At 40.0% G+C, this 22,372-nt stretch overlaps 1 protein-coding gene across 1 annotated transcript in view; it reads left to right on the top strand.

Moving 5' to 3' along the window:
- Positions 1 to 5,460: 5,460 nt before the first annotated feature.
- LOC123106216 (carotenoid 9,10(9',10')-cleavage dioxygenase-like) overlaps positions 5,461 to 22,372 on the top strand; it is a 42,791-nt gene continuing 25,879 nt past the window's right edge. Inside the window, exons 1-13 of the mRNA XM_044528442.1 lie at positions 5,461 to 5,757; positions 5,992 to 6,062; positions 6,188 to 6,202; positions 6,417 to 6,528; positions 7,574 to 7,673; positions 7,779 to 7,841; positions 7,985 to 8,095; positions 8,179 to 8,363; positions 8,646 to 8,784; positions 9,241 to 9,358; positions 9,436 to 9,537; positions 9,693 to 9,961; positions 10,076 to 10,188. Of these exons, the coding sequence (XP_044384377.1) occupies positions 5,560 to 5,757; positions 5,992 to 6,062; positions 6,188 to 6,202; positions 6,417 to 6,528; positions 7,574 to 7,673; positions 7,779 to 7,841; positions 7,985 to 8,095; positions 8,179 to 8,363; positions 8,646 to 8,784; positions 9,241 to 9,358; positions 9,436 to 9,537; positions 9,693 to 9,961; positions 10,076 to 10,188 (1,596 nt within the window). The 5' untranslated portion in view covers positions 5,461 to 5,559. The remainder of the gene's footprint in view (positions 5,758 to 5,991; positions 6,063 to 6,187; positions 6,203 to 6,416; positions 6,529 to 7,573; positions 7,674 to 7,778; positions 7,842 to 7,984; positions 8,096 to 8,178; positions 8,364 to 8,645; positions 8,785 to 9,240; positions 9,359 to 9,435; positions 9,538 to 9,692; positions 9,962 to 10,075; positions 10,189 to 22,372) is intronic.

Below are 22,372 nucleotides of genomic sequence, written 5' to 3'. Positions count from 1 at the left end.
GAGATCGCCAACCAGTGGCACCCTGAAGACCCTCCTTAGTACACCGGAGAGGGCAGCTTTGATCAATGGGCATAGACCAACTTAGGCCAAAAGCCTAAGCTTGGGGGAGTACATATTTCTCACTGACATTACATTCATGTTCACACACTCATTCCAATTGTCGGTGCTCATACTTTTTCATTGTATCATCCATGCTAGTTTATTTTCTTTTTAAGCTTTCTTCTTGTGTGTTTGAAAAACCTTAAGAAAAAACTAAAAAAATAGTTGTAGCTTTTAGCTAGTTTACTTTCCATGCTTGTAGTAGTAGTAATTAAAAGAAAACCCAAAAAGATTTCTCGTTCTTCTTTCGCTTGTTGGGAGCTTTCCAGTGTAAATAGTTTTGTTTCTTTTCTTTTCTTTGGGGGACGAGAGGAGAAGACCATAATGAAAATGTTGAAGTGGCTCTCATATGCATTATTGTTGATCTAACAAAGAGCCCATATTACCTTGTATTCTCCTATGTATTGAATGCTTGCAGATTCCAGCTTAGTCCAATGTACGTGCACTATTATTATTATCCACACTATTCCGTTGTGCAAGTGAAAGGCAATAATGACGATATATGATGGACTGATTGAGATGAGAGAAGCTGGTATGAACTCAACCTCTCTTGTTTTTGTAAATATGATTAGTTCATCGTTCCTGATTCAGCCTATTATGAATGAAACATGTTTGCAATGACAATTAGAGATTATAGTTGCTCATGCCAAGCTTAATTTGCTAGGAGTTTATAATGGTTTACCTTGCGTTCCAACATGCTATTAAAATGGTTGTGATGTGGTATGATAGGGTGGTATCCTCCTTTGAACGATTCGAGTGGCTTGACTTGGCACATGTTCATGCATGTAGTTGAAACAAAATCAACATAGCCTCCACGATATTTATGTTCATGGTGATTTATATCCTACTCATGCTTGCATTCAATGTTGATTAATTTTAATGCATGTTCATGACCGTTGTCGCTCTCTAGCTGGTCGCTTCCCAGTCTCTTTCTAGCCTTCACTTGTACTAAGCGGGAATACTGCTTGTGCATCCAACTCCATAAACCCCAAAGTTGTTCCATATGAGTCCACCATACCTTCCTATATACGGTATCTACCTGCCGTTCCAAGTAAATTTGTATGTGCCAAACTCTAAACCTTTAAATAAACATTCTGTTTTGTATGCTCGAATAGCTCATGTATCAACTAGGGCTGTCTGTATCTTCCATGCTAGGTGGGTTATTCTCAAGAGGAGTGGACTCCGCTCCTCACTCACGAGAAAATGGCTGGTCACCGGGATGCCCAGTCCCATGCTCAAATCAAATCAAAATAGTTGTAAACAAAAATCCCCCGGGATTGTTGTTAGTTGGAGGCACCCGTTGTTTCGGGCAAGCCATGAATTGATGCTTGTTGGTGGTGGGGGAGTATAAACTTTACCATTCTACTTGGGAACCGCCTATAATGTGTGTAGCATGGAAGATATCGAGATCTCTTGGTTGTTATGTTCACAATGAAAGTATACCGCTCAAAATATTATTCATCTCTATTTCAAAATCGATCTCTGGCACCTCTACAAATCCTTGCTTCCCTCTGCGAAGGGCTTATCCATTTACTTTTATGCTGAGTCATCATCCTCTTACTAAAAAGCACCAGTTGGAGAGCAACGCTATCATTTGCATGTATTATTGTTAGTTTACATTGAGTATGACTTGACTAGATCTCTTTTACCATGAATTACAATTTCCAGTCAGCCCTTGATCTTCAGGGGTGCTCTGCATTTATGTTTTGCGGTCTCGGAAAGGGCTAGCGAGATACCATCTTGTTATATCATATTATGATTGTTTTGAGGAAGTGTTGTCATCCGAGATTTATATTATTGCTCGCTAGTTGATTATGCCATTGATATGAGTAAAAATGAGACCTACATGTTATTGTGAATATGGTTAGTTCATAATCTTTGCTGAAAACTTGAATGCTGGCATTACATATTTACAACAACAAGAGCAAACATAGTTTGTAAAAGTTTTTCTTTATAACTTTCAGTTTATCAACTGAATTGCTTGAGGACAAGCAAAGGTTTATGCTTGGGGGAGTTGATACGTCTCCATCGTATCTACTTTTCCAAACACTTTTGCCCTTGTTTTGGACTCTAACTTGCATGATTTGAATGGAACTAACCCGGACTGACGCTGTTTTCGGCAGAATTGCCATGGTGTTATTTTTGTGCAGAAATAAAAGTTCTTGGGATGACCTGAAAATCAACGGAGATTATTTTTGGAATATATAAAAAATACTGGCAAAAGAATCAAGGCCAGGGAGCCCACACCCTGTCCACGAGGGTGGGGGCGCGCCTACCCCCCTAGGCGCGCCCCCTGCCTCGTGGGCCCCCTAGTGCTCCTCCGACCTCAACTCCAACTCTATATATTCGTGTTCGGGGAGAAAAAAATAGGAGAGAAGGAGTCATCGTGTTTTATGATACGGAGCCGCCGCCAAGCCCTAATCTCTCTCGGGAGGACTGATTTGGAGTCCGTTCGAAGCTCTGGAGAGGGGAATCCGTCGCCATCATCATCATCAACCTTCCTCCATCACCAATTTCATGATGCTCACCGCCATGCGTGAGTAATTCCATCGTAGGCTTGCTGGACGGTGATGGGCTGAGTGGTAGTACCGCAATGTCAAGCGATAGTATCGCAACCCCTTGCGGTAGTACCGCGAGCGTGTGCGGTAGTACCGCGTGTCGCGGGCTGAGTGAGTGGGTAACGGTTGGATCTTTCCCCCCACTATATAAAGGGGGTCTTCTTCCCCAAGAAGATCACCTCTTCCCTCCCTAAGCTCCATTGTTGCTCAAAGCTCCATTTTTGCCCGATCTCTCTCCCTAGCCAATCAAACTTGTTGATTTTCTAGGGATTGGTTGAGAAGGCCCCGATCTACACTTCCACCAAGAGAAATTTGATTCCCCCCTCCCCACTAATCCCTTGCGGATCTTGTTACTCTTGGGTGTTTGAGCACCCTAGACGGTTGAGGTCACCGCGGAGCCATATTTCATTATGGTGAAGCTTCGCGGTGTCGTTGGGAGCCTCCGATTAAGTTGTGGATATTGCCCCAACCTTGTTTGTAAAGGTTCAGTCGTCGCCTCCAAGGGCACCAATTGTGGAATCACGGCATCTCGCATTGTGTGAGGGTGTGAGGAGAATACGGTGGCCCTAGTGGCTTCTTGGGGAGCATTGTGCCTCCACGCCACTCCAACGGAGACGTACTTCCTCTCAAAGGGAAGGAACTTCGGTAACATATTCTCGTCTCCACCGGCTCCACTCTTGGTTATCTCTTACCTTTACTTGCGCAAGCTTATGTTGTGTTGTATCCCTTGCTTGCTTGTGTGCTAGTTGTTGTTGCATCATATAGGTTGCTCACCTAGTTGCATATCTAGACAACCAATTTTGATGCTAAGTTTAATTTGGTAAAGAAAAGCTAAAAATTGTTAGTTGCCTATTCACCCCCCTCTAGTCAACCATTTCGATCCGTTCAGTGGCATGCAGCAGATGCAGGGAATTCCATTCCAGTCTCAGGTTATCTAGATTCTTCTTTCCAATCAAAGAGGTGAAGTGATCAAGCAATATTTGCTCCTTTTCACTATGTTCTATAGGACCTCTCCCAATTGACCTTTCAACATTGGGATGTGGTTCTTTCTCCCGTGACCATTTACTTGGAGATGGAATAACTTAGTGTTGGCATCCCCCTCATGAATCCAAATCATCCTCGATCTCTGTCGCCATCTTATTCGTTCAACAACAGTGATACCCAAGAGTCTAGGCTTGAGAACTATCCAAGTTTAAACTCATTTTCTAAGAGGGTTCTCTCCTCCATCACGAGTTTTAGATTAAAGATCACCTCATTGCGAATGTTGAAAGCTAGGTTTTGCTTAGCTCGGATATGCTTATCGCTTTTCTTGGGCGTCGTGGCCATTCTGGAGATCTTGATGCGTAAGGTTCTAATCGCGTCATTACAGAACATGCTTAGTCCAGGCCGTCTCAATCACATTCTGAATCCCCTCCATCTTAAGCCAATATGCCTCGAACCTGAACCCCTTTGAACATGTGCAACTGTATCTTCTTTAAAATTAGGGGATTGTGGTTGGATATAGTTGTTGATGCCATAGAGAGATGAAACTGTGACCGTCATCGAGGCCACGAGCAATGTGACCACCACGATAAAATTGTCACGTAGCTTAGATTTGTACAAATCCTTATACCTCTTGATCTCAGCTAGAGTGGGCCAGCCGTTCCTAGAGCAGAACCTCTGATTCCGCAGCACGACCAGACACACTTTGTCCATGCAGAGGAGGTTGTTGCCTGCTGGTTTGGGCGCAAGTCGGCCGCTGAATTTGGTAGGGCCGTCCGTCGTGGCCTTTTTCTTCCCTCGCAATGACCTCATTAGGCCAGGAGCGGGAGGTGGCTCTTATGGTTAGAGCAGAGGAACATGGGCAAATCGTCAGCTCGGAGAGGAAATCCTTGAGAGGATTCAAGTCTTCACCATCGTCTCGGTGGTGGGCAATTCCTATTTGATGCATATAGCGTTAAGTAGTCGCCTATTCGCACAGGGTGTGAACGAGCAGACCAAACTGGGCCAGCCCATTTAACACTAGGAAGGCTCTAGTATGGGTTTTTGATGGTTTTGGGAACCTTCTAGAAAGTTCGTCGCCATTTTATATTCATTTTTTGGTTTTTCTATTTTTACTCAGAATTCTCAAAAAATATTTGTCTTTTCAAAAAATGCTCACTATTTAAAATGTTCATGTTTTTTGAAAAATGTTCAGAAAATTTAAAACTTGTATGCAGTTTCCAAAAATGCTCGTGTTTTGTTTAAAAGTTCAGAAATATAATTTTTTGTCCGCATTTTCAAAAAATGCTTTTATAAAAAATGAGTAATTTTTTTTAAAAAAAATTGGGTACTACAGTAACCAGGTCGCTAGGTTGGGCCGCTGCAGTAGCTCGTTGCAGGAAAGTACCATCTCTACACACAACTGTTATTGCGCCGGGCCAGGTAGCGGCGCTCTGTGCTACAAAACCATTACAGCCCTGATAGGAGCTCCCTCGGCAGTGTGTTCATGGCACTGTATGGTTGTTTAAGAGTTTGGAATTCATGGCACATGCGTGACAGTGACTATGATGACTATCAAGAGCTGATCTTGATCTATCAGCATCAATGTGCAGTGGGCGGCGGCGCCAGTGGTTCATTCAAACCTGCACAGTTTGGGCGATGGAATCCACCGAGAGAGAGAGAGAGAGAGAGAGAGAGAGAGAGAGAGAGAGAGAGAGAGAGAGAGAGAGAGGGAGAGAGGTGAGGCGATCCTGTGATGGGTTCCACGGAGCGGCCGGGCAACCGTGCCACCGCTGGCTTGGCTAATGGAAGCCGGCCGGTGGGCTGTAGCTATCGCCATTGCTGCCGTGCCGTCCCTCCCTCTTCTAAGCTCCCAAGTCCGAGCCAACGCCGCCTCCAATACAAGCCCACCCAGCAGGAAATCTCAGCCCCACCAGCCACAATGGGAGAAGTGGTGGTGCCGGCGCCGAGGCCGCGCAAGGGGGTGGCGTCCTGGGCGCTGGACATGCTCGAGCGGCTCGTGGTCCGCCTCGGCTACGACAAGAAGGCCGAGCCGAACCCCTGGCTCTCCGGCAACTTCGCCCCGGTGCTCCACGAGACCCCTCCCACAGCCGGCCTCCCCGTCCGCGGACACCTCCCGGTCAGCGTTCCTCTCTCTTCATTCTTTCAAAAATATTTTCTTTTCTCTAGAGGAAGTTCCCGTTTTCTCCAGCATTTTGTAAGAATGGCCTCTATGCTAATTTGCTCAAAATTTTCTTCGAGCAACTGGTAGTTCAACTTCAAGAAGAAGTTCCCTTTTTCTCATGATGCCAAGCATGCAGCTCACCAGATCCTTTCTTTCCCTCATGATGTCCTTTTTTTTATTTGTCTGCAGGAGTGCTTGAATGGAGAGTTTCTTAGGGTCGGGGCTAATCCAAAGTTTGACCCGGTTGCAGGGTACCATTGGTACTGACTCTTACTTGTTGACAATTTTACATTCGTCTTAAAAGGCATTATTCCCTTCTTTGCTTCCAACAGTTGAGGGTCACATTTATAATTCATTTGTTGTTCTGTGTTTTTTTTTCCTACAGGTTTGATGGGGATGGGTAGGTGATACAGTCTCTTCTCTCTGGAGTGCTGTAGATCTAGCTGTACTGGTTGCGTGCACATTCAGTTTTTCCTGATTTTTTTGTGCGAATTCAGTTTTTCCTGTTTACAATACAGTTCCATGGCTCGCGATCTTTTGATAAAGAAAAGCTTTGGTCTTTGTCTCAAACTTTTGCTTGGTGGTTACATGGACTTCCACGTTCTTTCTTATAGAATGATCCATGCATTGCACATTAAAGATGGGAAGCCTACATATGTATCAAGATACGTGAAGACTTCTCGCTTCAAGCAAGAAGAGTATTTTGGTGGAGCAAAGTTTATGAAGGTAAGCTTATTTGGTTGACTAAAAACCAGAATATTCTTAACGGTTACTCAGTTATTTATGTAACACTTGATTGTCGCCATCTCCAACCATGCGCCGGTTTTCTTATTGATGCTTGCAACCCTTTTTGTACTCTCTTAAGTAAGACTAGCACAGATATGCCTGTGAGTTACGTGAGGTGTAAAATAGAGAGGTGGGACTAATTTAATATGCGAATCAGAGGTTGCTTGTACACACATGACGAGCCAGGCCGATGGAACAACTTTTTTTTTCTTTGGCCTCCTACAGCCAGGCTGCTAGAAACCTTAAATGGGCCAGAATATGCGGGCCAATAATTTTCCCAAAAATTAGTACCACCTCGGATAGTAAAAATCTTTAAAAAAAACTCGGATAGTACAAAATCTTAGAAAAAATGGATGAATGAATGAAAAAAATCGGAGAAAAGCACCTCGCTTTATTAGTAAGTGGTTATAGATATAGATATCGGAAACTCACTTTGGCACATGGGAGAATTTGCTCCTGCCATTGAAAAATATATTTCAAAATGTCAAAAAATCCCGAACACAAATTTGACGCGTACATCTCATCATTGTATGTCCGCACGTCAAGCTTTGTGAAAATCCGACATTTTATACGTGTTGTGTAAAAAATACAAAAAAATGTCTGATGAAAAGCCTATCTTAACACTAAAAATTGTCTTTTTTACATAGGACACAACAGTTGTCGGTTTTCCGCGAAACGAGTTTGTATGCATGTAGAATGTCGAGATGTACACGGGAATCATTTTGTCAGAATTTTGTGACATTTCAAAATATATTCAAAACACAATTTAAAAACCAGGAGCATATGCTCCCATGTGCCGAAAGGCCTCTCTCGATAGATGTAGATTATAATACATAGCATACATAATTATAACTTAATCAACCATTTTTTGCTTGGTGAAGTATTAGTCTAACACCCTGACTCTCCACACCCTAGTTGGATTTAGTAATGGCTATATATGAAGTCAGTTGTGCGCAAGTGTGAGTTTTCCCCTCAATATTCATAGGTTGGAGATCTAAAGGGCCTTTTTGGATTGTTTATGGTCTTAACGCAAGAACTTAGGAAGAAACTTAAAGTCTTGGATGCTACTTATGGAATTGGACCAGGTACTTCTTTACTTTAAGTAGTCACTACATGATGTATATCTACATATTTTTCATGTCCATTTTTATTTTAATGGCAATTTATCGATACACTCCCTTCTTTTCCAGCTAATACTTCATTTATATATCATCATGGCAAACTCATGGCCCTCTCAGAATCAGATAAACATTGTAAGTTATCATTCTGTTAGCACAATTTCTGTCTATACTAGATCACGTCCCACAAGTTGATGTGGGCATAATAATCCTATACACTCGGCATGATAAAGAGCACATAGCAAATGTGGAGCATGAGTTTCTACTTTTGTTTTCAGATGTTGTTAAGATCCTTGAAGATGGAGACCTGCAAACTCTTGGGTTGTTGGATTATGACCAAAGGTTGAAACATCCTTTCACCGCTCATCCAAAGGTTGATCCATTTACAGGTACATTACAGTGAAAACCTATTATTTCTTACTTCCATTCAGGAATATTGGGTTAAATGATCTAGTTTTTATCCTTCTTTCAGATGAAATGTTCACCTTTGGGTACTCGCATGAACCACCTTATTGTACATATCGAGTCATCACCAAGGATGGAGTTATGCTTGATCCAGTGCCAATAACAATACCGGAATCTGTAATGATGCGTGACTTTGCCATTACAGCAAACTATTCCATATTTATGGACTTGCCAATGTTTTTTCGACCAAAGGTACATGATATATATATATATATATATATATATATATATATATATATATATATATATATATATATATATATATATATAATGGTAAATAACATCAATAAGAAATATCTTCCATAGATTTTTGCCCTGTACCATTTCTTTTCATCATGTTGAAGGATGCCACAGTCAATACTTGCTTCACATTTGCATGGGATTAACATATGTTTGCAAGAAAAAAATGATAATTGGTTAATACTCCTCTTCATATTCTGGTCTTATTGTACCCTCTTGTGTTCTTGTATAAAGGAAATGGTGAAGAATGATGAATTTATCTACAAGTTTGATCCTGCAAAGAAAGCTCGTTTTGGTATACTACAACGCTATGAGAAGGACGAGAAAAACATCAAATGGTTTGAACTCCCCAATTGCTTCATATTCCACAATGGTATGTTATCTCCAACATTTTTCTTGAACTCCGAATATGCAATCTTTCTATACAATTTTTCATTAATTAAACATAGCTAGGGAAAGGATGAATATAAAAATGTAAATGCAATTTCTTTAATGTCCCAACAATGTGGTTTGGTATCTTAGCATAAGTATGAACTAAATAGGAAATGAGCATGTTCAAGAGGCTGAATTAAGTGCAACATCAGTTCCTTGAGCGGTTTTTAGCACTGTGCATACAAAACCAAAAATATAAATACGATAATTTTGCGGATATCTAATTATGAAAAATCCACTTGACAACAATTATATGACAATATGAATAAGAGAGCCAAACCATCTTGCTTTTTTGCCAGAGTACATAATTCCAATTAATGCATTGCACTAATTATCACTAATTTCAATTCCATGTTAATCTTATTGTACTGAACACAAGAAGCATGTCTTCTTGCAGCCAATGCGTGGGAAGAAGGCAACGAAGTTATTCTGATTACCTGCCGTCACAACAACGTAGATTTGGACCAGGTCAATGGTAACCAATGCAACAAGCTTGAGGACCGCGGGAATAAGTTGTATGCATACTCACAATATCGACCTTTTATTTTAATCACATGCAACCGAATGCTTGCCCTAATTATATATCTTGCAGGTACGAGATGAGATTCAACATGAAAACTGGTGCTGCTTCGCAAAAGCAACTGTCTGTCTCTGCCATTGACTATCCTCGAATCAATGAGAGTTATACTGGCAGGTACTTATACTGGAGGTATCACTTCAGAGTTTGTTTTCTTCTATGATGCATATACCTTTAAAAACTATTAACACGTGACAAAACTTAAATTTCAAAGTAACATTCCTTATGGGAACTACCAAACTTGCTCTCATACGTTACTTTGTTGAACGCAGAAAGCAGCGGTACATCTACTGCATGATACTTGAGAGCACAGTCAAGGTGACTGGCATCTTAAAAATGACCGGCATCATAAAATTTGATCTACATGCCAAGCCAGAGAGAAGCAAGGAGCATCTAGAAGTTGGGGGAAATGTGACGGGCATATATGACCTGGCACCCGGTACATTTTGTTCAGAGGCAGTCTTTGTGCCCAAGGAGCACGGTGTTTCCGGTGAAGGAGACGATGGGTACTTGATATTCTTTGTTTACGATAAAACACAGGGTACTCCTTTCATTTCCTACATCACTAAGGGGAGATGATGTTGCTACATGGATGTAGGAAATCTAAAGTTAATTTGATTAATTTTGTTGTTCTTTTGTGATTACTGTGGATGTAGGAAATCTGAAGTAAATGTTATTGAGGCCAAGACGATGTCTGCTGATCCAGTGGCAGTTGTTGAGCTGCCAAGCCGGGTACCTTACGGATTCCACGCCTTCTTTGTCAATGAGGTACTTTACATCATTAAATATGTTTCCTTATTTTATTTCATGATTATGTCATCATCAGGAGATATAAGGTATTTGCAATTGGTAGCTCCTTTTGGTTGATGAAAAAATAAATAATGTTTGTATTCTTTTGACAGGAACAACTAGGACATCAAGTAGAGTGGTGAAGAGTGATAAAAAGGAAGCATTACACGAATATATATATTTTTAATGGGGTGTGTGATGTAGTATCCTTTTGTGTGCCATACTGGTAGGTTGTGAAGGGTTTCTGTTAGTTTTTCGCAAGTTAAATTGGCAAATATCTTCTTCTTAATTATTGAGAATGGCAAGTACTTTGCCTTGTTTAAAAATATACAAAGGAAAGTAGCATGTTGAATAAGCTGTGTAAATAAACGAAAGTAGCATTACTCTACATATATGCATAGGAGTAATTAGTAGTCAAATCTTTGTATAGTGATTGAATAAACTGACACAAAAAACGAGCTAGTAAATTTGACATTAAATTCTGATAAACCTGGATGGATCATACTGTAGATGGGCCTTGCATTGGGACTCCCTTTGTCTTGGGATCCCTTTCATATTTGAAAAAAAGAACCCAGTAGCCATGGCTGGAGATTTCATTAGTAGAGAGTAATATATGTACACACTCTTCAACTACACAGTACGCTGCATGGGTATAAGGTTTATTTAGATGTTTTCTTGTGTGGAATCATTCAGATTGCTCCGGTCCCAATCTACTCGCAAGGGTATTGCAAAAGATCTTGGCAACACTGTGCATTAGGCTAGTTGGCTTATAACTAGAGGTCGTTCGTGCAACTTCTTTGTTTGGAATTAAAATTGAGCCCCACTTCAATACAACCCCCCTCACTAAACGTATAATGAGCAATATGGAGATTTAGCAAATTGTAGCCACTTTCGTATGTATGGCAGGTCGCCTTTCGCAACGTATAAGCCGTACATTAGACCCACTTCCGTACTGGGCTCGTGTAGTTGATATGCCCTAGAGGCAATAATAAATGTTGTTGATTATCTCCTTGTTCATAATTATGTTTATGTTCCATGCTATAACTGCTATGGTTCTCGAGTCTACAATAACACGAGGCTCGAAGGAAGACTCATATGCACGTGTGGAATAATAAACGGTAAGAAGTATTCCTAGTCTGGCTTCTAAGACTAGCTCAAGTGTTGCATGATGGTTCTATTTTCCTGATCATGGGCATGACTATGATGGCAATTTTGAGGGCACTATGTTAGGAGAGCACTTGTGTTGAATCGACCCGATTGATGTTATGCTATGCGATACATTCGTTACAAGTTAATGGTTTATAACACAGAAAAAGTTTACATTTGCATAATTCCTTAGACCATGAGAGTATCAAGTTTCTTCATGCTTGCTTCATGAACTTTGGGGTTTGTTAAACGTCATCCGTAATTGGGTGGCTATTACGGAGGCTTACGGCTTCATGGAAAAGTATGTCAAGTAACTTGATAGCCATTTTCTCCTCCGACGATGGAGAGATATCTCTGGGCCCTCTCGGTGTTATGTTATCCATCATCGTCTGGCCAGGCATAGTGTGATTTGATCACAGAGATGCCAGAGCACGAAAATGAGAAAATAGAACAAAACCGGTAACGAGGTAACTAGCATAGTGCACAAGTTGTTGATCCACGGGGATGCAAGTAAATCTCACCTCGGGTATTTGTAACATATCGTGAAGCAACAGGAATAACACACAACAACTTGTGATTCACTCGAATATTCATTCGTGTGGGTATAGGGGTTAATATGGGTGTCCACGACTCCGATGTTGATCATTGATCGGAAAGAGTTCCGGCCATGTCTATACATCGCCGAACCTATAGGGTCACACGCTTAAGGGTCATCTATTTGCTGAATACTAGACACGAAGTCTGAGAGAAATTCACCGAAAAAGTTTCGGACACACCAGAAAGGTTCCGGAGAGAGAACACCGGGATAGTTTCAGTAAAACTGAAAAGTTGTTTCGGGGTATTCCATTAAGTCAAATTGGTTTCGGGACATGCCTGATAATTCTTGGAGGGTGCCAGAATTATTCTAGAAACTTTTGGGAATTTTCCGGGATAAAAATCGGAAATGTTCCGAAGCTGCCGAAACCACTTCAGATGCTTTTCGCAGATAAAAATCACTAATCCGGAATTGTTCTGGAATGCGTTGAAAATTATTTTAGTGGGTACTGGAAATGGTCTAAGCCCACCTAATTATTTTTAGCTTGAACGGACGCTGAAAATTGTCGTCATGAATAGTGAAAGTGATTTTTGGAAATTTTTATGGAAAGCCACCTTTTAGGGCTTTTCCCAAAAGGCTTATAGAAGGACTTGGGGATTAAGGAACCCCCTTTGGGGGCCCCCATGAAGGTGGGACATACAAAGGTGCAGCTCCTCCATGGAGCTCCACTTGTCATCCCTTTATGCCCTTTATGTGTGACATAAAGTGTGGGCATTTAGGGGTTTTCATGTTTCCCCTTACCCCATGGGTTTTTCTATAAATAGAGGTGGAGAGGCACTCTCCACACACACTCTTTTTCACATACAAGTGCCATACAATGATCTATCTTCTCTCTCCCTCCCCGTGAAATAGTTTCGTAGAGCCGAAAGGCTGTCTGGGTTCCTGTGCGAACTAGTTCTGAACGGCGAAGCCCTGCCAGATGGATGACACCGTATGTGTGCAAATCTATAGAGAGATCGTAGTTTCGGTCTTAGTTTGAGAGTGTCTCCCGAAGGGCTGTTCAACTGATCATCTGAGTTTCGAAGGTCCTCCTAAAGGGTTGTCCGCGACACCGTCTGAGGGATTGTCCGACTGCTTCCCGGAGGGCTATCCGATGGGAAAAATAAGGGTATACATCACTACTAGGGAAAACCCTAGCAGTAGCGTGGATATTTTGCCTATCAGTAGCGCGGGACGACGCGCTACTAATAAGGCGCTACAGCTAACGTGTAGTAGTAGCGCCTGTCGTCCCACGCTACTGCTATACATGGCTAGCAGTAGCGCGCTTTAGTGAAGAGCGCCGCTGCTAATATCTGCAGCGCTTTTTAGCAGGAAGCGCTACTGGTAAGGCAGCGCTACTGCTAACTTTCTTCCCCTGGGTACTACTAGTTTTATTAGTTTTTTTCTGCATATTTGTTTTGTATTTGAATAGGCTTTATACAATAATCTTTAGCATATCATACACATACAAATGTAATCATATCATATACATACAAATAGTCTCATCAAATCATGTCATCATCATAATCATCATCCAACACAAAGTAGTCTCTCGTCATCATCTGGAAAATAGCGATACAAGTCTCGATTACTTGCAACTACATCGTCATCCATCTAAACAATGATATATGCGAGAAGAGCTATCACTTTGAGTGAGAGCGAAACTATGCAGTACAGGAGTTCATATCCCTCTCTCGCATTAGCATGAACCTAAACTAACTACTGGCTGTCGCTCAAAAACTGGAAACTGGTACACCTGGGCCTGACATTCCAGCCACTCGTCGTATACTCCTGGCATAGCACTTCTTCATTTCTAGGTCCTTATCTGGATGTTTATAATCCTTTTCATTCTGACCCGGGAACAAGAATATCTGGTGCAGCTTCTTTAGGAGGAAGGGCCTCATATTATCTATCTTCTGTAGTTTCTCATCGTTGATGGTGGAAGTTATCCGTACGATGCAACCTATTTGATTGCCGTAGCACGCGCGCGCTTCCTCGAGCGCGTTTGGCTCAACATTGCCGTCGTCCACCTCCATGAACACTAGTCTAGTAGTCCTGAGTTTGTTAGGAAGCCGTTGCCTTTGCTTTCAGTTCTACACCGGCTCCACTCCCCGAGGTAGCACCGGTCTCAGTCTTAGTGCCGGTCTCGATGCCAGTGTGAGTTTCAGCGCCGGTCTCACTCTCAGCACCGGTCTGCATGTTGGTCTCAGTCCCCGATGCGACCGGTGGGCCCGGCAACAACATCGGTTGATCGTCGGCAAGGCTCAAAAATTTGTCTGCCGTCAGGTAGACGTCGTCGCAATCACCAGAACCCTGTCCTTCATCGTTGCTAGCCCTGTTTCCTACTATTAAATCTAGTCAATTAATTCTAGACCTAATAAAATGAATAATGACATAAAAAGGCCTATGTTTTGCAGAAACGTTGACTCCTTCCCGGTGCGGCAAATCCCGGGCCCTCGATATGTCCTAGTTTGTAGCACAAGTCATGCCGAAATTCACGGAAAATTTTGGCATGACCTTTGCTAAAAAGTGGACAAATCGAGAACCTGAAATTTTCCGGAACAGAAATGAATCAACATTCCGGCAAAACATAGGCCACTCAGCTTCATTCCCTGGAAACAGTGTTCAAATATCCATCTTCGACACCGCAACACATGTCTAAATATACACGAGCAACCACATGTCCAAATATACATGTCCAAATTTCACAAGCTAATTCAAAAACAAAGTGTAGAAGAAAATTCATTTAACTACTAAATGAACAAAATTCAGTTAACTTTAGTGCTCTATAATGATGAAAGGAAAAATATCAGTTAACTACTAATTTCATTGATTTAGGTTATTCATTTAACTTCACCTAATTAACCTACTGTACCACTACTACTAGCAGCACTACTAACCTAATTAACCTAGCAAAACTCTACTGCCCTAACTAAAAAACATCTAATTAACATCTACTAGTACCACTACTGCCCTAACCTAATTAACATCTACTAGTATCACTATATACTACGAGCAGCATCTACCCTAATTAAACCCTACTGCCCTAACTAACTTTTGTTGTAAACCAATTTTTTTGCTCTAAACTAATTTTTGCTCTAACATCTACTACTTAACATCTTTTGCCCTAAACAAATTTTTTTGCTATAAACTAACTTTTGCTCTACTAATTTTTGCTCTAAAAAGCAAAGAGAGAGGAGTGGGGGAGGGGTGGGGGACTTACAGAGAGGGGAGAGACGGTGGCGGGGAGGTGCTTGATGACGGAGGAAGGGGCGGAGAGGGCGGGCTCGGGCACGGGCAGCGGCGGTCCTGGGCGGGCTCGGGCGGTGGTGAGGTCGAGGGCAGTGATGGTGAGGTCGAGGGCGGCGAAGGTGAGGTCGAGGGCGGCCTCGAGCGGTGGCGGTGAGGCTGAGGGCGGCCTCGGGCGGCATGGTGAGGATGATGGCGGCCTCGGGGGGAGACGGTGAGGTTGCGGGCGTCCACGCCGGCAGGAGACGGCGGCGAAGTGGGGCGACGGCGAATTGGGGAGACGGCGGTGAGGGCGAGGGATTTGGGGGATAAGTGGTGGTCGAGGGGAGGGAAACCGCTGTTTAAGTGAAACGTAATGGTAGCGCGTTCCTGGAAATGCGCTATAGTTAAGTTAGCTACATCGCGTTTCCTGAAACGTGCTACTGCTATTCCTTTCTCATTTTTCCCTTTTTTCATTTATTTTTCTTTACATTTTAATTTTTTACTTTCTCCTTTTTCTATTTCTTTCATTTTTATTTACTTTTCTACTTGTTTTTCATTTTATTTTATTTTTGTTAGCAGAAATTAGCAGCAGCGCTGTTTCTAAAAGAGCGCTACTACTATGTCTAGCCGATCAGCATATTGTTGGGAATTTTTGTATTAGCACTTTTACAACGGGACGCGCTACTGCTATATATGTAACTGCAGCGCGGTTATTTAGCGCGCGCTACTGTTGTCTAGCAGTAGCGCCCTTTTTTAACATGCGCTACTACTAAAGTTCTGTGTATAGGCTTTTCCCTAGTAGTGCATCCTGCGGTTGGGAGGTTGTAAATCCTAGCTGGGGGGATCTGCATCGACGATCGTCATCGAATCTACTTCCGCTGCGCTACGAGTCGGTAACGAAAAGATCAAACCTTGTATGCAGTCTCCATAGTGGTCCTGGGCTGGTGCGTAGGTCGGAAATTTTTTGTTTTCTGCTGCGTTACCCAACAGCTCGGCCCATTTACTTTTTCTTCCTTTTTTTGCTGGAAATATGCCCTAGAGGCAATAATAAATTGGTTATTATTATATTTCCTTGTTCATGATAATCGTTTATTATCCATGCTAGAATTGTATTGATAGGAAACTCAGATACATGTGTGGATACATAGACAACACCATGTCCCTAGTAAGCCTCTAGTTGACTAGCTCGTTGATCAATAGATGGTTACGGTTTCCTAACCATGGACATTGGATGTCGTTGATAACGGGATCACATCATTAGGAGAATGATGTGATGGACAAGACCCAATCCTAAGCCTAGCACAAAGATCGTGTAGTTCGTTTGCTAAAGCTTTTCTAATGTCAAGTATCATTTCCTTAGACCATGAGATCGTGTAGTTCATTATACCTTCCATGGCTCCTTCCATTGACCTTTGCCCGACGTCTCTCATTGCTGCTACACACGGTGTCTGTTGTGTCCCAAGTCACCTTCCCATGCATGTCACCGAGTTGCTGCTGGCTTTGGCTGTTGTTAATTTAGGTGAACAGGGAAGCATATAAAGATGAGTGTCTCTAAGACGGAGTGGATAAGGAACGTGTGGTGTGTGAGAGGATAGGATACAACATGTCTTACTATTCAGTGATAAAAAGAACGTGTTCTTCAAATAAGTAATGTTTTTTACCTAGTGGTCACGGTCAACTATAAAGACTATATTTTCAAACTCTGACTCCACTAGAACTTCATAAAAAATCACACTAGGAAAACTACAGAAGTATAATGTATAAATATAGAAAAGATATTAAAAAGGTCCGCTTTACTAATTATGTGGCCAACTGAGCTGTAATACTTCATAGATAAAAATAAATAATATAACACCATAATTGTTTCGTACATTCCAGAAGTTCAACAACTACTGTTGAGTCATTCAAACACGTAGTTAGGGGGATGGGGTGCACATCCCATCCAAAATTTAATTAAGGGCGTGGTTCGATGGAGTTAACAAAACAATGAAAAGAGAGAGAAAAGTTTTGTACCAGAAAAAGTGAAAAAAAATCTAGAAAGTTCCAAAAATATAGGTTGTATCATTGATAGTGTTTCTTCATATGTCTACCAAAATTGAACTTTTATAGTAGTTCAAATTTAAAATTATGAGTAGTTATATATATATTAAATAAAAGACAAGAAGGAACAATGAAGATGGTGTGTGAGTGGGTGTGTGCATGCGTGTGCGCATGCACATGCGTGTGTGTGTCTTCGTGCAAATGGATAGTTCTTTAAAAAGAGAATTTAAGTCCATAAAATTCACTTCAAAACATTAATAAAAAGAATACTCTCCTTGTTCTCCAACGCAAAAATAAAATTCAATAAAAACGGGAATGATCTATACACATTTTCTAACAGAACAAAGAAGTTCGAATTATACAAATAGAGTAGTTTGATCTCAATAAAAAATTCTGTTTTCTCGTTTCTATAAGTAAAATCAAGAAGTTTAAACTAAAAATAACGGAGTAGTTCAATCTTAATAAAAACAATAGATTTTTCTCTTCTAATAATAAAACAAGGAAGCTCACTTTGACAAAACATACCCTTTTGGTGTTATTTGTTTTTCAAATTTTCCATGTTTGACAAAACCGAGCAGTTCAAAAAATATAAAAACAAATCCCCCACTTTAAAAAAGATATAGAATTCAAATTCAAATAACTGAGTTATTCTATGTTTATTGTATAACTAGGATTCTTCCCTTTACTAATGAATAACACCAATAAGTCCCAAAATAAAAATGAAGCTACTCGATTTTTATAAAAAACTAAAAAATTCCTTTATACTTGAAAATAAAATATAGAAGTTCAAATTTAAAAAATGGAGGAGTTCAATTTTCAGACAAAAAACAAGAAGTTCAAATTTAAAAATTGGAGTAGTTCATTGTATAAAAAAATCAAAACCTTTTTGTTTCTAAGCATAAAAAAGTATGAAGTTCAATTTAAAATGAAGTAGTTTGATGTTTACTTAAATATCATTTTTATCTCCTAATAATAAATTAAGAAGCTCAGATTTTAAAAACAAAGATGTTCGGAGTTTATAAAAAATTTCTAGGATTATGATGAGTGGTTAAAGAGTACGAGCAAAAAATAGAAAGCAGTTCAATGTGATAATAGCAAGAAATTCATCTACAACATGATGTTTGTTTCATATGAGAGAAAAAGAATAAAAAATAGGTTCACCGTGTATTTACATGTTTAAAAACACAAAAGAAGTTAAAATTTAAAAAATTGAGATGTTCTATATTTATTACATAACTAGGACTTTTCCATTACTAATGAATAACATCAAGAACTCCTAATTAAAAAAATGAAGTTGTTTGACGTTTATAATAGATTTTCCCCAATACTAAAGATTAAAATCAAGAAGTCCAATTTAAAAAAATGGAGTAGTTCAATGTATATAATAAACTCAGGTTCTCTCGTTAATAGAGAATAAAACCAAGAAGTTCAATTTGGAAAAGCGGAGTAATTTGATATTTATTTGAAAAATCAGATTTCTTTTCTGTTACTAAAGAATAAAACCAATAAGTTCAATTCGAAATAATGAAGAAGTTCGATGTTTCTATCAAAACTCCAATTTTTACATTTCTAAAAATAGATAAAGAAGTTCTACTAAAACAGTAAGAGAGGTTCAATGTCTATAAAAAACTTGAATTTTTTCCATTCCTAAAGCGAAACAGATTGAAGTTCAAATTGATAACTGTCGGAAGTTCACGTACTGCATGGTCTACATTTTCGTATGAGAAAATAAGAATAAAAAGGCAAAGTCTAAATATTCTATTGCTCGAAGTTCAAGTGACCTGCCCAAAGAAGTTCAAAAGTTCTTGTGAGACAGATTCACCGTGTATTTACATGTTTAGAAACACACACAAAAATGTCATTTTGGTGTCTTAAAAATAATCTTGTCAATCCATTAGAAATTTGAAACAAAAATGCTTTACATGAAAGATGTTCTTTCTATTCAACAAATTTCCAAGCGGTATATCATATTCTTGTTCCAAATAAACTGTTAAACACAAATTGGTGTATGTTGTTTGAAAAGTTTAACCATATTAAAAAAGTTGCATCTTTTCAACAAATTTCTAATGGTATATCATTCGGGCAACCCCGACGAAATGGATGAGGAGTCACAAACAAAAATATGTGATAGAAGTTCAAAGTGAAAAGAGCGAGCACTTCAACTACTACACGGGATTCATTTCAGATGAGAACAAAATAATAAAAAAACTAAAATCCTAAAAGGTTTGTTGCAAGAAGTTCACGTCCTCCTCCCTGCACGGATAAAAATTTATATTGCGAGACATTCGACATTCAATTACATGCAAAAAAAGAGGCAAAACAACATTATGTTTGCCATTTTTAAAACTGCTCTCAAATGGCAACGAATTTGTAACACCTGTCTACATGAAATTTTTCTCCTATTCATAAGCTTTCCAATCGTATATTATATGCTCCATTCCGATGAATGGTTTACAAATTTCATGTATACCGTTTAAAACACATTTTAATGTACTAAAAAAATTATTTTCAATCGTCATGAGTATGAAAAACATATCAACACGGGAAAATTGCGTGTTTTCAACAGCTTTCTATTGGTATATCATTTTCTCAATTCTGGTAAGTGGTTGGGGAGTTACAGGTAAAAAACAACACATGAAAAACAAAGTGAAGTTCAAAAAGAACTGCTCCAGAAGTTCAACCTCTTCACGAAGTGCATTTTCGGAGACTATTTTTTCGATGAAGGCAGAACGCATGATCTCAGAAGTTCAGATTGATAACTGATAGAAGTTCACATTACATGGTGCACATTTTGTATTAATAAAAGAATGAAAATGCAAAGCCTAAAGTTTTGTTGCTAAAAGTTCAAGTGCTCGGCTCGAGAAAGTTCAAAGTTCTTGTCAGAGAGGTTGAACAAAAATACGTGATAGAAGAAGTTCAACTACTGCAAAGGAATGCATGTCAGGTGAGAATAAAAGTACAGAAAAATAATAGCTTAAAAGGTTTGTTGAAAGAAGTTCAAGTGCTCTGTCCGGGGAAGTTCAAAAATTCTTGAGAGAGAGGTTCTCCTTATATTTCCATGTTGAAAAACACAAAAAAATTACTTTTTTGCGTTTTAAAATAATTCTCTCAATCCACAAAGAAGTTCAGTTATTATTTGGGAGCAATTTGATTTCAAAAAGAAAATAAAAATTCAAATTATAAAAATGGAAAATTTTCATGTACTACATGGTATGTGTTTAATATGAGAAAAATGAATAAAAAGACAAGATCCAATTTTTTGTTTTTATAAGTTCAATTCCTTGGTCAGAGAAAGTTAAAAAAATATTGTGAGAGAGGTTTGTACAAAAGGAATATCATTTGTGTAACACTGACGAATGGATGAGAAAATTACAAAAAAAAAGATATGTTACAGAAGTTCAACGTGAAAACAACAGGAAGTTCAACTACTACAGTGAATGAATTTGAGATGAAAAACTTCTAAAACTGTTGCGAGTATGAAAAAATGATCAACATGGGAAAGTTGCGTGTTTACAGCAACTTTCCATCGGTATATCACTTGCTCAATTTCGGTGAGTGGATGGAGAGCTGTGATAAACCACAAGTATAGGGAATCAATTGTAGCCTCTTTCGATAAGTAAGAGTGTCGAACCCAACGAGGAGCTAAAGGTAGAATAAAATATTCCCTCAAGTTATATTGACCATCGATACAACTCTACGCATGCTTGACGTTCACTTTACCTAAAACAAGTATGAAACTAGAAGTACTTTATAGGTGTTTTTGGATAGGTTTGCAAAAATATAAATTGCACGTAAATAAAAAGTAGGGGCTGTTTAGATAAAGAAGCAATAATGTTAGTATAGCGAGTGTGGAAAAGTGGCGGTAGGAGTTGCCAAATTTTCCCTAAGCAATTGACTACGTTAATAGACCGATAGCAAGTTTTATGTGGGAGAGACCACTGCTAGCATGTCATCCCTGACTTGGAATTCTATGCACTTATGATTGGAACTATTAGCAAGCATCCTCAACTACTAACGTTCATTAAGGTAAAATCCAACCATAGCATTAAGATATATTGGCCCCCCTTCAATCCCGTATGCATCAATTTCTATGCTAGACTGAAGCTTCTGTCACTCTTGCCCTCCAATACATAGTCCTATCAACATACAACTAACCCTATGGTGTGATCCACGCGTGCGCTCATATGATGGGCACCAAAGGACAACAACACAACCACAAGAAAATTAAATCAATCATAGCAATTCATCAACCACCGATAGGACAACGAAAATCTACTCAGACATCATAGGATGGCAACACATCATTGGATAATAATATGAAGCATAAAGCACCATGTTCAAGTAGAGGGTACAGCGGGTTGTGGGAGAGTGGACCGCTGTAGATAGATGGGGTAGGTGATGGAGATGTTGGTGAAGATGATGGAGGTGTTGGTGTAGATCGTGGTGATGATGATGGCCCCCAGCGGCGTTCCGGCGCCACTGGAAGTGAGGGGGAGAGGGGCCCCCTCCTTATTCTTATTCCTTGACCTTCTCCCTAGATTGGAGAAGGGTTTCCCCTCTGGTCCATGGCCTCCATGGCATGGGAGGGGCGAGAGCCCCTCCGAGATTGGATCTGTCTCTCTCTGTTTTTGCGTTCTCGGATTCTGCCCTTTCACCGTTTCTTATATTCCTGGAGATCCATAACTCCGATTGGGCTGAAATTTTCACACGATCTCTATCCGGATATTGGCTTTCTTGCGGTGAAAGAAGGGCACCAACCTCCTTACGGGGTGGCCACGAGGGCCCAGGGCGTGCCCCCTGCCTCGTGGCCCCCTCGGGCATCGTCTCGCGTTGATTCTTCTTCCCAAAAATCACATATATTCCAAAAAAAGTCTCCGTAAGTTTTTATCCCGTTTGGACTCTGTTTGATATGGATTTTTTGTGACACAAAAAACATGCAACAAACAGGAACTGGCACTGGGCACTGGATCAATATGTTAGTCCCAAAATAGTATAAAAAGTTGCCAAAAGTATATGAAAGTTGTATAATATTGGCACGGAACAATAAAAAATTATAGATACGACGGAGACGTATCAAGCCGCGAGAAAAAAATGCCCATGAAAAACAGAGTGAAGTTCAAGTAAACATGCCGAGAAGTTCAAGTTCTTCATACGGTGCATTTTTGAAGAATC

Source organism: Triticum aestivum, chromosome 5A (genome assembly GCF_018294505.1).
Source record: "Triticum aestivum cultivar Chinese Spring chromosome 5A, IWGSC CS RefSeq v2.1, whole genome shotgun sequence".
Classification (NCBI taxonomy): Eukaryota; Viridiplantae; Streptophyta; class Magnoliopsida; order Poales; family Poaceae; genus Triticum; species Triticum aestivum.
Note: the sequence above shows the minus strand (reverse complement) of the source record. Positions and strands in the feature narration are given on the sequence as shown.